Source organism: Neopelma chrysocephalum, unplaced genomic scaffold, assembly GCF_003984885.1.
Source record: "Neopelma chrysocephalum unplaced genomic scaffold, ASM398488v2 Primary Assembly neopelma1_361, whole genome shotgun sequence".
NCBI lineage: Eukaryota > Metazoa > Chordata > Aves > Passeriformes > Pipridae > Neopelma > Neopelma chrysocephalum.
The window spans coordinates 204,586-220,314 of record NW_020898025.1 but is presented as its reverse complement, the minus strand read 5'-3'; the positions used below and the strand labels follow the sequence as shown (position 1 = coordinate 220,314).

At 49.5% G+C, this 15,729-nt stretch overlaps 2 protein-coding genes across 3 annotated transcripts; one reads left to right on the top strand and one right to left on the bottom strand.

Moving 5' to 3' along the window:
• Positions 1–120: 120 nt before the first annotated feature.
• On the bottom strand, positions 121–3,919 carry PNRC2 (proline rich nuclear receptor coactivator 2). The gene is made up of 3 exons (XM_027705890.1): positions 3,762–3,919; positions 2,643–2,847; positions 121–2,217 (listed from the first exon to the last, which is right to left on the bottom strand). The coding sequence occupies exon 3, from the start codon at positions 2,197–2,199 to the stop codon at positions 1,795–1,797; it is 405 nt and encodes a 134-aa protein (XP_027561691.1). The 5' UTR covers positions 2,200–2,217; positions 2,643–2,847; positions 3,762–3,919; the 3' UTR covers positions 121–1,794.
• Positions 3,920–10,367: 6,448 nt separating this feature from the next.
• CNR2 (cannabinoid receptor 2) lies at positions 10,368–15,729 on the top strand. 2 transcript variants are annotated; one of them, XM_027706013.1, is made up of 2 exons: positions 10,368–10,478; positions 14,396–15,729. In XM_027706013.1, exon 2 carries the CDS (start codon positions 14,463–14,465, stop codon positions 15,510–15,512), a length of 1,050 nt encoding a protein of 349 aa, XP_027561814.1. In that variant the 5' UTR covers positions 10,368–10,478; positions 14,396–14,462; the 3' UTR covers positions 15,513–15,729. The 2 variants fall into 2 exon arrangements, with proteins under 2 accessions (XP_027561814.1, XP_027561816.1); XM_027706015.1 differs by lacking the exon at positions 10,368–10,478 and adding an exon at positions 13,596–14,079.

The window sequence follows — 15,729 nt, the reverse complement described above, 5'->3', positions numbered from 1 at the left end:
AAAAAAAAGTTTATTTAATTTTTTTTGTTTCCAATTTGTACAAACACCATTGGTAATTGACAATTTGAAATGAAGAACAGATAATTAAACTGGGATACAGCTCAGACTCTGGTGATGGTCCAGGTCACAACACAGGTTTAGAGACTGCCAATTCCATCTGATTTGGAACAATAATTTGTAAACATTCAACTGCCACTGTGTTTGGAATGTACAGAAAGACACCTCAGAACATTTCACAATCTGCAAAAGTCCCTTTCAAATTAAAGCACTTTTTTTGGTAATTCCTGTATTTTGAAAGAACCCTGGATGATCCTGTTCTCACAGTTCAGCTGTTCCTGCTGCAGGATCAGCTGGAATGTGACAGCACAGGAGCTGTTGCTGAAGGATTTGAGCAAATACTGGGAGAAACTGATGTCTTGCATTTCCAAAACACAAAATGGTTACAATCCTTCAGTTTTATCAAGCACCCAAACCCAGGCATTTGCATTTCTTACTGAACACTTGATTTGGAACATATCAGTGTTTTTTCATCACTGAACACACACCTCTCCTCCACATTCTCAACAGGAGGAGCTGAAACTTCATCAGCTCTATTTTTTTTTTTATTTTTTTTAATTTTATTTAAAAAATCTAAATAAGCCTCTTTTGCACTGATTTAACTTTAAAAAAATGAGCTCACAACCAAGTACAACGTGCATATTCACTGCATGTGAAGTGCAAGGGCACAGACACAAATGTCTTTTTTTTTTTTTTTTAAACAAAATAACATTTTTTTTAAACTAGGCCACGTACTCAACATGGTCATCTTACATTCAGCAGTTTTGTACTAAAAATACTTCTGTGCAGGAAAGCCCAGCATAAATTTACATATGCTACAATGTTTTACATGTATTTACATGGCTCTGTCTTCCCTATGAAAACACTGAATACCTGCCCCAAACTACTGTTAATTATTAGAAGGGAACCAATTTAAGACCAGTCTAAGGAACTACCTCACCTTTTAGCATTATAAAAACTGATAGAAAAACGTGTTTTAGAACTCCTCAGTGCAGTGGGCATCCAAGGGAATTTTGGGGAGTTTTTTGGCAGTCACCTGGCAATGCAAAGTCTTTAGTTGGCACTCTGACTCGTGGAGATTCCCGGGAAGCACTGCTGGAGCTGGAGAGAGGCATTCCGGATCTGCCTGGACTTCTTCCATCCCTTCAGGACGTTCTAGATTAGAGTCACGGGCTTGAAATGCTCATCCCCCACTCCAGGAGTGCCACCAAAGCTCACAGGTACAGGTAAGAGAATCATCTGTGCTTCACCTTGTGCCCAGGGGGAGGTTTCTGCTCAGCAAATCCGCAGAGTGTTTGTTTAGCACAATTTTACACCAGTCTGAAAAGCAGCAAATAACCTGACTAAAGCTTTCAGTGCAGTTTTTTTTTTTCCAGTTCATGCTGCATTAAGTTAGGTAAGAGCTGGTTTTCCAACGATTCCAATCACAATTCCAATTCTGGGAGACAGTCCCATTTACTCTTACAATAAATACAATAAACGGTGACTGTTCAGGATTCGATTTGATTGATTTTAGAGAAAAATACCTATTTCACAGTGACGTGAACACAGCACTGAACTTTTGAGGTAAAACATGAGGGGAATGTAAACTTCCACCCCTCTTCCAAGTGACTAACTACATGCAGCAAGAACACCTGGCTCTGCACACCTGTGCAGCTGGAGTTAGGAATAAGAATGCTCAGATTTGAAACCCTGTCAAATTTAAATCACTTCTGAAAAATAAGGAAAAATTACATCTCAAGCCTGGACTTTTAGTAATGTTTTCAGCTGAAATGTCATAATTTCTTTGTCAGAAGGTTTAAAAGAAACAGGTACCCAGTGGCTCGGAGGCTTAGGAAGAACACTTGGGGAGGGTGGCTCGCTGAACTTGGCTCCAGCATAGTTCTGGTTGCTCTGGGGGGTGAACAACAGGTTGTGATTGTTGGGATTGTTGGGGAAGGGAACGTTGCTCTTGCCCCCTTTCTGCATGGCCTGCCATGCACCAGGGGATGAGCTGCCTCCACGTCCTCTTTCCTTCTTCATGTAGGTCTTCATCTGCGAGTTCTGCTCTTTGTTCTTCTGCCTGTTTTTAAGTTGTTGATGGTTCTTGGTGGTATTTCTAGACTGGGGAACTGGAATGTTGTATCTTTCTCCACCACCCATCTTCAACTTAAATGTCACCTGTAAAAACAGGGAGAAAAGTCGGGTGAGTTTTCATCACTTTTTTTTAAGCAGAAGATATTTCAGAGAATGTTTAGATTCTAAGCAAGGGGACACAAATCAGTCTAACCAAAACTTGTATCAATTCTGAGTAGTGGTTTTTACTTCTTTACTGGATGCCACTTGAGTAATAAAAGGTGCTACTATTGAGTGCTGGAAACATTTAAACCAAGCTTGTTACATCTCAAGATTGGGCAAAGTTTGCACTGATAAAGCCACTCCCTCCAGGCTTCCTGATAAGTACAAGAATTACTCTGATAAACCCAAAGTGAACTGAAAACCACCTCCAAACAGATTTAACTGAACTGCCAGACACCATCATATGGTGCTTGGCACCTTTCTGCTGACACTCCTGCAGTAATTTCCCCTCTCCCACCCCCATTTACCTCTCAGTTGTCTTCTCAGATTCCACACCCTCCAACTCTTGCCCCCTTTCTTGCTTCCAAGCCTGAAAAAACAGGTGCTGCCTTGTGCTGGACTCCTTCCTTTGGCTGGGAATAGAAGTTTTCATGGGCTGATGTGCTGTCTTCAGCCAGGGAGCCGAGCCCAACATCGGATTCTCGGCACAGAAACTCCAAGGGAGAAGTCCCGCTGCAGAAAAGAGAAGGAAATTTGAAGTCAGAGTAAGGAAACAATTGTTTCGATTTGGGGGGAAAAGCAGCAAATTCAGTCAGCTGTCTGTTACTAAAAATGACAACATGCTACAAACAAACCCCCACCCAAAAAGACAAGGCAGTATTTGTCTTACTCTTTATACAAACTTCAGCATCATACTTCGCATTTCACCAGTAACAGCCTTTTTATTATGCTCTCTCACTCTCTTTGTCTTAAAAAGCATTTCAGTAGGCAATGATGAACCTTATCTTTTTTTAAATATGGAAAAAGTAAAATACTTTGGGATTAACTTTAGGGAAACTAGAGCTCAACGGATCACTTGAGCACAAAGAAACCCCTCCCTGTAAACTGCCCCTGGAGAACGCACCCACCTAACTGGGACCAGTACAGGAACTGCCCCCAGTGTCCCAACACTTCCCATGACACCCCCTGCACTCCCCAAGCATCACAGAGCTCCATTTCTCATCTGTCAGCTGTTTTTTTTTCACCTTTGTTAGCCAAGTAATTCCTTATTAACTCTTACACTAACTTCCTGTTTAGCCCATGGCTCGTACTTTCCTGTAAGCTCTAAGACTTTAATCTCGAGTCACTCCAATCTGTTCACCTCCTGTAAATCTCCAAACTCATCAGCCCCCAGCCCATCCCTCCCTCAGCTCCAGAGGAGCCGCCCATCTCCATTTCCTTCGCCTTGTTTGGATTCAAACCAAGGGAATATAACCAGCCTCAGCCCAGCTGCTGCTGCTCCCACGAACCGGCGCTTCTTCGCCTCGGAACTTTCTCCTCTCCCCGAGCCCCGCGGGGAGCCGGGACACCCCGTCCCCACCGCCCCACAACGGAGCACAACATGGCGGCGGCCGCGCCCGGCCCTTCCCGCACCGCTCCGCCCTTACCGACTTCAGTCCGCTCCGTTCGCCCGCAAGCAGAGACAACACACGCGGGCCACTCGGAACCGAACCTTTGCTGCTCCGCCGTCAATCTCCAACCCCCCCACCCTCAGAGCTCCCTCCACCCCGCGCTGCCCCTCTCGCTCTCTCACAAAATGGCGGCCGCGTCCTGCGCAGTTTAACACCCTCACCCTCCTCCCCCCTCGCTGCTCCCCGCGCCTTCAGCCAATAGGAGCGTGCCGCTCTCTCGCTCCGCCAATGGGCGCCAAGCTCCGCCTGTTGCCAGGCGGGGCCGGGGCAGAGCGGCCGCGGCGCGCGGGCGGGCGGGGCCGCCATTTGAATCCCCTCACGAAGGGCAGCGCGGGAGCGGCTTTGAGGCTTTGTCCCGTCCAGCCCGACCCCTCCGCCGGGTACCGCCCGAGGGTCCCCGGGCTCCCCTCCGCAGCCCCGGGACACGCTGCCAGCACCCCCCTCCGCCCAGCCCCGCTCGGGAATTAGCACAACAAAAGGTGGTGGGACGCCCACGCCAGCTGCCGCTTGGGGCTTCAATGATGTAAAATAATTCGCACACACACACACAAAAAAAACCAAAAACGCACAAAAACACACACACACAACCCGCGGCTGTGCGAGGGGATTCAGCGAACAAAGAGTAAAATCCGGCCCCTCAGAGATCCCGCAGCGCTCTGGTGTCAGAGGGTTCACTGAGCCAATTCCACACACCTGCGCTTAGTTAAACTATTTATTGTTTAAATTTAAAGTATTAAAAATAGCGTAGAGGGATTTTTATTTCACGTCAAAATACAGGGAAAAGCTTCCCCGGGTTTAAACTGCTGCTGTGGGAACGCAAAGCCCCTGGCAGCGACTGCAGTTCGTGTTTATATTCACATCCTCTCACTTTACCTCAAAGTATAATTTTACACCCAAACCCACAAGATTTGGCCTTTTCAAGTATAGGGTGAATGAAGATTAAATATATGTTAAAAATTTGCAGGTTTAAGAGTGCTCCCTGCCCACCGCTGAGGGGCCAGTTGAGCACTGTACACCACAGTAAGGGCCAAAAAAAAGGAATTTCCAAAGAAAATGGAAAAGAACTAATTCAGTTCCAACACCACCAGATCAAAACAGTACTTAAAACCAACACACGAACATTCAGATTTTTTTATTTTGAGATACAGACAGACCCCTTGGCTCACTTGACTTACCCTGCATTTTTAGCTACAGAATGGAAAAAAACTACTCTTTCCTCTTATCCCTAAAACATCTAAACCAAAAATGTTTCCTTACTGACCAGCACCTGGTGTTGCGGGGCTGTGACCCACCCCAGGGTCTTCAGGCACTACCAGGATAAGGTAAAGAAGTTTGTATTTGTTATGCAGTTATTAAAAAACCCCATCAGATGTTTTAATACACGAGATGTGTTGACATACCCAAGCCCTGACCTTTGTTCATATTCTTTATCGTATGTTTGCACAAACCAAGCTGAAATTACTTTGTTTTCCTCCCTTTGCTTTGGATTTCTTGGCACAATGTTATGGCTGAGATCCTTGTAGCAGCTTTCATTTTAGATAGAAGACAACAATATCTGTTGTAACCAAACCCTTGAGCCTTGAAATTCTGCTGATTGTCTCAAGCAACTCTCCTATAATGCACATCAGCAGATTTTTGCTTTGGTTCTATCTTTATTTCTGCTGAAACAATCTCATCTCAGTGTGTAAATGTTTTCAAGTCAGGACATGTCACTGGGATTAAGAAACAGCATTTTACAGGCTGCAAATGTGCTCCCTTGTCCGGGGAACAGAATATCCATGTACTTTTCAATTCAGATCAAGGATGACACAAGGTCTGGCAGTTTTTCCTCACTATCTTTGAGAATTCAAAAAACATCTCATCTTTCAGAACTGGTTTTGGGGTCAGGCTGACACATTTAGCCTGATGGGAGCAGGAAATGTCAGGGATAAACCAATGCTGTACTTGTGCAGGGACTGTTCTGCTGAAACACACTGGGAACCCGGTGACTGCAGTAAATTGTGTCGTTCAGAGTTCAAAAATACACAAAAGGGTATTTTTAAAATCAAAAGGACGGGCAGTCCAGAATACCCCAAACACCACAATGCCCAAATTGCAAAGTTACCCATGTTTTACACTTCAGCTGTTGAAGCCTTGGGCTGGTTTTCAATCTTGCAATGGAAGAAAAGGAGATATTCCCAGAGCCATGGTAACCCTGACAGGGACAGAAGCTCTCAAATTCCTGCTGTGTCCTGAAGACACAGCACACACTGAATCCAGGGTTCAGTGCCCCTTATCATCAAAATCCGAGATTCCTTCAAGAGAAACTACTTCGCTCCTTCAAACAATTATTTTTAACCCCTCTATTTTTTCCAAAGGCTTCAACATAAGACTTCTTGCTCCAAAGCTTGTGGCACTACATTCCCCTCAGGTACTCACAGGTAGCCTGAGGTATTTTAGTTGCCTCCAGGACCATTCTGTGCCCACCCTTCACACCCACACAGCCCTCCAGCTCCAGAGCCAGGGCAGTGCTTCCAACCCCGACTGTGCTGTGCCACGTGGGGACACGCACTCGGTGACCTCAGCTCCACTACATCCTCTCACAACATGTACATGGTTTTTCTATTGTGCAAGTGTCTGCTCTGTCAGGATTATTCCGCTTCCTCACGTCATCCAAGGCTTGCTGCAACAAATACAGACTTTCTTCATGTTCCCGGGGAGCCAAATCCTCCTCATCTCCCCACCATATTTTTGCTGCCACGGCGACAACAACTCAAGGTTTTCCCTGGCCACTGCTACTTTTTGCTCAGCATCTCCATTCCCTCTCACAGCAAATGTTAATCCAGCCCTGGGAAGCAGCTCCATCTGTGCTGGCACTGCCACAACCAGCACTTGGAAGTGAAGTTCCAGTGAAGACAAAAGTCCCTGGAGCTTCATTATCCCCAAACTGAGCCGCTTCCAGCTGTGGCTGGGATGGGTCTCACCACGCTGGAGCATCTACACGTTTATGTGTTTATGGAATGCCAAAACTCCCGCTGGAGGGTTTCAGTGGAATCACCACTGGTGGATCCTGCAGGAAGTCAGCAGCATGGATGAATCATTTGTTAAGTTAACAGTGAACCGTTGCCCCAGTTTTGTTTTACAGTGCCAAGTTTCCGGTACTACGTCACTTTTACTAAACCCAAGATGTTTACTTTTTACAGCTCTCAGAGCCCCATGACACACTTGAAACTAGTCAGACATTTCCATCTGAGACAAACATTAAGCAGGGTATCAATCTATCCAAGTTTCCTCGTGTGAGAAATGTGTTGAGTTTATATTTTCTTGAAAATCTGCATGAGAGTATTGAGTATACAGTAATGTTTAGAATATCCTTTATTCTGTCTGGCAGAGGACTCCTTTTCCTCCATCAAATAAAGCTCAGGAAATCCACAGCAACAATTTACAGGAACTGGGTGGATATTTGAATCTCTGCAGAGTAAACAGAGAAGAGGAAAAAGAACCCCAACAATGCAATAAAATTACATGCTTTAATTGTTTAAAGCTCCTCATAAATACATTAAATAAAACAGAAGCAGGAGATCTAATGATATTTTCTATGTAAGCTGTAGATATGAATTAAGTCAGTGTCCACCAGTACCTGAGCTACATCAGCTCCAGAACGTGACATCTGAACTCCATAAATAAAAGCACCTCCAGGCACAACTCCCAAGTCACACCCTGTGTGTTTTCTGCCTCAACAGCTCCCTATTCAAACTCCACCAGCCCTGAGTCACAGAACCCTGCAGGACCCTTCAGCCCGTTTAAATCAATACGCCTGGTTCACATCCTATCAGCAGGGAAAACATTGCCACCCTCAACCCTCCTCCCCACAGGGCAGCAGAGCAGTTTCTGCAGCAGGAACAGCTCACCTGGGGCACAGGAAGACCCCCTTGGACAGGCCCTGTTTGCTCACAGGAGCTGTGCTAGACAAGAGAATAAATCTGGGGTTATTTTTTCTGAGCATTTCCTCTACGAGTGCAATATAAAGTCACTCACGAGGCTCTGAGTCACAGCTTATCAAGGTGAGCAGTGCCCCCACCCCCTGCCCTGTCTGGGCCACCCAGTTTTCAAATTCAGCCTCAGCAAACACAACAGTCAGAGAAATACAAGCAAGTCCTCCCACAAGTCACAGACACCCTTCCTGCCAGGGCTGGTGTCTGAGTGTCCCATCACATGAGCTGTGTCCCAACACAGCCCCAGGGTGTTCCCTCTGCTCTGCAGACAGAGACACCACTACTGAGCAACACCAAGCTCTCAGTCCCTTTTCCTCGGTGCCTGCACAGCATTTCCTTGACCTTTTCCCCCCAACACGCTGCAGGACCAGAGCTGGCAGCTCACCAGACACAGCCCCAGCCCCTCCTGCACCCCAGCAAGACGGGCACCCAACAGCCAGGCACCTCTGCACCACTGTCTGTGTAACAGCTCAGTCACACTTGAATATGCTTCTGGCTTAAATGCCATAAAATCAGGCACATTGAATTCAGGTAACCTCACCCAGCTGAGCCAGAGGCCACTGAAAGCCATCCCCCTCCAAATTCTGGTGTTCCTTCAGTTCCCAGCAGTTATGATTTGGCTGTGCTTCTGCTTGGGGCCAGCAGACAAAACAGGCAAAAGCAGAATGTGACCTCAATGGGAGGGTAAAGCTGATTCCTGACCCCAGATGTTGACCCTGGGTATGGGGGTGTTCCCAAAGCAGGGCTATTCCCAGGTGGATTAGCTGCAGCTGATGCCAAGGGGAAAAACCCAAGCTAAACAAAAAGCCCTTACATTACAAGTCATCTTTTAACAATTTTCCTTTACCCTGGCAGGATGATTTTTGCCATAAATGAGAGTCAAAATACAAACTTTTCATTATGCTGCCATAATAATGTTTCTTTCCTGTAACACAGACTCCTGTGACACAACAGTTCTGCCTGCAGACAGAGGAAACTTGGGTCTATATTTCACAGAATCCTGCTGGATGTGAAGCTGTGTCAGAGCAGGGAATGGTTTGGGGCTGAGAGCTGCTTTTTGTACTCAGGAATAGTAGAAAGCATCTTCCTGTTTCTCACCTGTTCTTTACAGCTGTTCCTGCAAAGGAAAATTTGTCAGTTCATGGGAACTGAAATGGAAGCCCTTGTTTTTTGAGACAGAGCTGATAACCCACCTCTTCTCCTCCGCTTACACAACAGCACGAGATGCCTTTCACTGTTATTGTGGTTTCCACACATGGGATCCAGAGAGGGGCTTCCAAAACCGCCAAGCCCTGAGCAGCATCTAAAGGGTCAGGCAGGTCCCTGCAGTGTCCAAGTGCCCTGGTGAGCTGGGAATCCCCTTTTCCCGGCCAGGGGCCAAGGGGAAGCGCTGGGTTCCCAATTCTGCCTCTTTTCTCAAGCCTTCACAAGCCGATGCCCCGCGAGTGCTGCGGGTTTCCCTGGAGAGGGCAGCCGAGCATCGCTGACCGCCCGAGCTCCGGCTGCCGGGAACCCCCCTGGGCCACAAATAGCGGCAGAGGGGAAAGAGGCAAAGCAGGACTCGGAGAGCACGAGATGTAACTGCTGTTCAAAACCATCATCACAGAGTGGGGGAACTGGGATCCAAGCAGGAGGGAAGGCTGAGCTCCCCCTTGGAGAAGGAAGGTTGCTGGTGCTGGGATGGGGCTGTGGGATGGCCCTGTAGGGTGGCAGAGCAGGGTAAGGTGCATCCAGGGGCCAAGCATCATGTCTTTGCTTTGCACCCAGCACTGTGTGTGCTCCCCACTGCAGCTTGGATGGTCTGTGCACAACCGTATGTGGCCAATTCCTCTGGGATTTGGGACAAACTTGCCTCCACCCACCGACACAGCGACATTGTCCCTGCTGTCACCCAGCAGCTGTCCCTGCTTTCCAGCAGCACCAGCACAACCTGCCCACACCCAGCTCCAGGCAGCTGCTGCCCAGGCAAGGGGGGGAAGTGGTTACAGGGAGAAGGATGGCTGAGAGCAGGCGGAGCAGCGACCGCAGGCTCTGCAGCCCTGGGTCCGTCCTCACACAGGATTGTGTCACTGAAGACCTTAAGCCGTTTCCCTTCCTCTTGCAAGAGAGAAAATCACCTCATTTCTCTGGCATTAGCTAAGTGTGTGCACAAAGCAGGGCCTTCCCCACTTTGGGGGGCACAGAGAGGTGAGGTTTGTGCTGTTAATGGGGCTGAAAGACGGTAGATTTCTGAGCTTGCCCTTAAACCCGCCCTGAAACAGCCAGGGATATGCAGACTTTTCCATGTCTGCCTCCTAGGTCTTTTCCTCTCCTTCCTCTTCCACTTCCCCAGAGAAATCAGAAGAGACCCTTGACTGTCTGTTGCCTCAAACGCTGCAGGTACATGGAAGAATCAGATGGACTGAGAGAATTATTTCAGCAAGTGAGGAGAGCTCGAGCGGTTGTGAGATGTGGCAGTGGCAGGCAGAAAGAACACAACACCCAAGAGGGGAAGTGGGGAAGGAAAGAAAACCCGACACACATTCACAGAAAGAGCAAGAAAGCAGAGGGAGGACTCGCACTGATGGTTTTCCAGCCTGGGGGAATAAACCAGAGTGGTACAAGAAACCCGGCTGAAAGCAGAAGTGCGTGAGAGGAGAGGGAAGCGGCCGCCGCTCGCAGCTGCACGGGCTGCCCTGGGAGCCAGAGGGATGGGAAGCCCCCGAGCAGCCTCAGGGAGGTGAGTGGTTTGCCTGTGCTGCCCCACAGCATCCGGCAGGGTCCTTTTTCTCACACCACCCCCGAGAGCCCACGCACGGGGCAGGCTGGGGAGGCTCCTCTGGATTCCTGGTGCTGCTCGGGATGAACTGCGGTGTGCGGCAAAGGGGGGGAAATTGGTTTTTAGGATGAATTCTTTCCTAAGGAGAGGATGAAAGGTAAGTGCTTAATAGCAGGCTGTGGGGTAAGTCTTTACAGCTGATTTTTGGAAATATTAACGTTGGATCAGTTCATCAGGAACTGTGGGGATGGGACAATTGGGAATGGCTTCACGCTGACAGGATTAGACAGGATATTGGGAAGAAATCCTTCCCTGGGAGGGTGGGGAGGCCCTGGCACAGGTTGCCCAGAGAAGCTGTGGCTGCCCCATCCCTGGAAGTGTCCAAGGCCAGGATGGAGCAACCTGGGCTAGTGGAAGGTGTCCCTGCCCATGGCAGGGAGTGGGACTGGATGAGCTTTAAGGTCCCTTCCAACCCAACCATTCCATGATTCTGTGTGTCACAGGTATTTCCAGAAGTCTCACGGGGAGGTGTGTGGTGCTGAGCTCAGTGTTTACTCTGACTGTGTGTGGTGGTTTTGGTGGAGTGAGGGCAGCTCTGTTCTGCTCCGTTTTGTACCCAAACTGGCCCTCACAGCTGCTCTGCACCCACCCCATCCTGGGCAGTCACACGTGGGCAGAGCTGGACTCTGAAAAGAAATAACGCAAATCATCTTCACTGTGACATTTGTGCCAGACAGGTCCTACAGCAGGGAGGGAATTCCACTCCCCAGTATTTAATGTGGTCGGAGGGACAGGCTGGGATGAACAGCTATTTCCAAAATAACAGAAAAACTTCTGCAACTAGAACAAGAACTCACAGATAAACCAAAATATTTGTAAAGCAGAAGGTATTTTGCTTTTTCAGCAAGTGAAATAACCAAGCATTAATGACAATTTTTGCATAAGTCATATTAGGGGATCATTTAAGACATTTTATTTTATCATAACGATACATCTCTCAGAAATTCTGAACATGAAATATTCAAGACTCTCAGAGTGCTGCAGGCACAATGCACTGGCTGATTGCAGCAGGAAAACTTAATTTTACATTATCTGAGCAACTGGTATGTAACTTATTAATCACCAGGATGCTGTGATGGCTCTGTAAATGCAGGAGTGGAAGCAGGAATCGTGCTGCTGCGTGAGAAGCACTGCAAGTCTGACAGCTGGAATCCATCCCAGCAATGCACTGAGAAGGAAAAGGACTTTTTCATTTGTAAATTTAATTTCCCCCGAAGCCAGTGGAGTTATTAGGCTGGAGTGAGTGGGCTCACAGCAGATCTAATGGAGGGGGAGGTTTCTCTGCTGCTCTGGGAAGAGTTTCCAGTCACTGGGGCTGTATCAGGAATATGTTGCATTCCCAAATGTCATTCCTGGATTCTGTTCCTAATAACTGGGCTCCTCATTCATTTGAGGTGTTGTTTCCTGGGGCTCTGCTGTTGGTGCTGGCACTGTCTGGGGGGGTTCTCCATTGCAAGGGTGCTTTGTTTTGGCAAAATATTCCCCCCTGGGAGATCCTGTTGGCAGAAGACACTGTGCCAGACAGAATTATTCCTGTGCAGAAGTGCAGGGAATCCACACTTGGCTCCTTCCAGGGAACCAGCCCCTCTGTGCCACAGCTCCTGGAGTGAAAGGAGGGGGAGAAACCACTTTGCTCTTTGTTGCTGAGCTGAGCTGTCAGCTGGGACTCCCTGGGCTCCTTGGGCTGATTGCGGGGCTGGAATTCCCAGGGAGGTGGAGATGCTGCCCCTGGAAAGGTGTTTTCCACCCTGGACGTGGGATTTGCCCTGTGGAGGATGCTGCAGATCAGCTCTCCCCCAGACATGGGCTGGTGTGTTTTCCAGGAGCTGAGCTGTGCAGGAGGCAGGGGGCATGAACAAACAAATCCAGGAGCTCATCTGGTGAGAGGGAAATGTCCCCTGGGCAGGAAAAAGCAACTTTATGGCCAAAAAAAAGCCAACAAAAAAGGGGGACAGGCAGTGCAGGAGTTATTTACCATTATAACCAAATTCTCTCCCCAAGCAATGTGATGTCAGGGATGGCATTTTGCTGCCTTCAGTCCCTTGCCCAGCATTCAGCAGTTTCCAAGCTCCTAAAGAAGTTAGCTGGATATTGCACAACTTCAGATTAGAGTGTTTATGATGGCCCTGGGAATGCTGGCTGCAGGTAAGGGATGCCGAGGTGATGCTGGAGTTTGCTTAATTAAGGGATGTCTTGGTTTGGATGCTGGAGTTTGGCTGGGGAGGTTTGGATACTCGAGGCAGTTGTTACCCTGGTGGTCCCTGGTGAGCCCTGTGATATGAAAAGTCCATCTGCCTGTTAAATCCACCTCTCTCTGGAGGGAGGGATGTTGTCAGGTTTAATAACAGCAGTTGGTAATTCCCGCTGCCCGTGTCCTGTTCCTGTGAAGAGCTGCAGGAAACGAGAGCTCTGAGATCTGAGTACAACATCCCCAGTCCTGTTACCCCATGCCAGGGCCTGATGTAAGAGGAGAAGAGACTTGCAGCAACCCTGAGCCACATGTCAGCCAAAGTCCAGGACTCCTGCAGCCTGACATGCCAAGAAATCCAGTTCAGGATAGACCTGCTCTGCCTGTAACACGCACCAAATGTCCTGGAGCCACCAATATTCCAGCCCCACAGGCAGCAGGAGTGAAGTGTGGGGCTCAGGCTCTTCTCCAAGACCTCCTGGGCAGCATCTCAAGTATTGAGAAGCTCGAGGGTATTTTGCAACTGCTGCAAACGACAGAACCAGGGATGAGTGTCAGGGAAATCGGTGGGGAAGGAAGTCACGGGGTCAGGTATAAAATACATGTCAGATGTTGTGGATGGAGGTTTGTTGGTCAGTGCTGGCTGTTGTCACCTCTACAAACAGCTGCTGCCTTTGCTGCATTTCCCAAAACAGGCAGAGAAACCACAGGTGGTGGATTACAGGTGGCTGCCCCTGCCCTGCTCCCCAGGGAGCTGTGGCTGTCACAGTTCCAGCTGTGCCTCACGTGTTTGGCACATTCCCCCTTTCAAAAAAGAGCTGAGGGGAAGGACAGACAGTGATTTGTTTGTTCTGGGGAAAAGGTAATGCTGTCAGGTCAGTGCTCTCCTCCAGCAGTGGGAACTCATGGTCCCATTGCCTGGGTAAAGCATCCTGGATACTCAAAGCCAGGCAGATGCTTTCTGGAATGGGGTCCTGTCCTGTGGGATTTTCCAGCAGATGCTTGGCACTTGGAACACAGCATCTTGCTGCAAATCAGGCAGGTTTAGTGTATTCCAGAGTTGCCTCTTCACCTGCTCTCTGTAGCCTTTGTTCCCTGTAACCTGGGGCAGCACAACTGAGCCCTCAGTGGAAGTGCACATGGTTTAAACACCAGAGTAACCCACAGCAGGAATGGGAAAAAACAACCCCTGAAGGACAAGCCCCTCAGTGTGACCAAGATGAAAGGGGTTAAATGCATCGAGCTGCAGAAGTGGAGAGAAAAATCCAACTCTGCTGCCACAGAGTGCCCTGAGCAGTGAATCCTAGAGGACTGGTAGGAACTGGCCCAGGATCTGTGCAATTCCCAGTGTTGCTGCTTCCCTCTTGTGGTGAGGAAGCAGCCCGGGAATGGATGTGGTGCAGATGTGGTACCCGTGGGCTGTGACAGATGGGGCTCAGCTACATCACCAGACAAAGCCTGGATCTCTGCTGGGAAAGGGTGGAAGCTGGCACCAGTATTTGGGCTGTGGACCTGAAAATAGGTCCCCATGGGCTATTTTCCTTTTGCTTGCTTCTCTCTAAAGGGGGGATGTGTCTGGGTTGAATTTATTGCCTGTTGTGTAAGTCCTCTTCCCCTCCACCTTTTTCAGAGCATCTGAGGAAGAGCAGAAGGAAGCAGGAAGGCTCTCTGTGAGCTCCTAACTCCAGTTAACAACCATGGATATCTGTAAGATACCTGAAAACGCCTCCAAGTGCAGCGGGAGCACCATGGAGTGCTTCATGGTGCTCAGCACACAGGCACAGAAGATCAGCATTGCCACCCTGTGCTGCCTCTTTGGGACACTCTGCGTTTTCGAGAACTCCTTGGTGCTCTACTTGATCTTCTCTTCCCCCAGGACCAGGAAAAAGCCTTCCTACATCTTCATCAGCAGCCTGGCCCTGGCTGACATCCTGGCCAGCATCATCTTCGTCTGCAGCTTTGTGAACTTCCACGTGTTCAACGGCACCGGTTTCTCCAAGGAGGCGTTCCTGCTGCAGCTGGGAGGGGTGAACACCTCCTTCTCCGCCTCCCTCAGCAGCCTGCTGCTCACAGCCCTGGACCGCTACGTCTCCATCAGCCGGCCCTCCGAGTACAAGCTCCTGATGACCAGGAGAAGAGCCTGGATAGCCCTGGGAGTGGTCTGGGCCACCTGCGCCACCGTGGCTTCCCTGCCCCTCCTGGGCTGGAACTGCTGCACCCTGGACTCCTCCTGCTCCGAGCTGTTCCCCTTCGTGGACGACAACTACCTGTCGGGCTGGGTGTGCCTCACCCTGCTCCTGCTGGGCTGCATCGTCTACGCCTACGCCCACGTGCTGTGGAGGGCCCGCCAGCACGTGGCCTACATGGAGCAGCACCAGGCGCAGGCCGGGAAGCAGAACACCCGCATGAGGATGGATGTGAGGCTGGCCAAGACCCTGGTCATGGTGCTGGCTGTCCTCGTGCTCTGCTGGTCCCCCGTCCTCGTGCTCATGATCTACAGCGTCTTCTCCAGGCTGAGCGACCGCCTGCGCAAGGTGTTCGCCTTCTGCAGCACCCTCTGCCTGCTCAACTCCATGGTGAACCCCATCATTTACGCCCTGCGGAGCAAGGAGCTGAATTCCTCCCTGAGGAGGGTGTTTTCTCACTTCAGGAGGCAGCTGAAGGCCCCTGAGGAAAGCCCGGAGGCCGAGAGCACCCACAGGTCCTCCGTGGTAGAGACCGTCTGCGAGGACGCGCATGTGACGTAGGGGGGCATCCGTGGAGGACCCGTGAACTCAGGCTGGCAGAAACAGTCTGGATCACTTCCCTGTTTCTTTTCTCTTCTGATGGAGGACCTGGGAGATGAGGATCAGCTGCCTGCTGTGGAGACAACTCCTGCTGGTATCGTCCTTCAATGCTGGGACATGAAGCGCACGGACTTTGCCCTCAGGCACATGGTGGGATTGTTGGGGTGTCCTGTGCAGG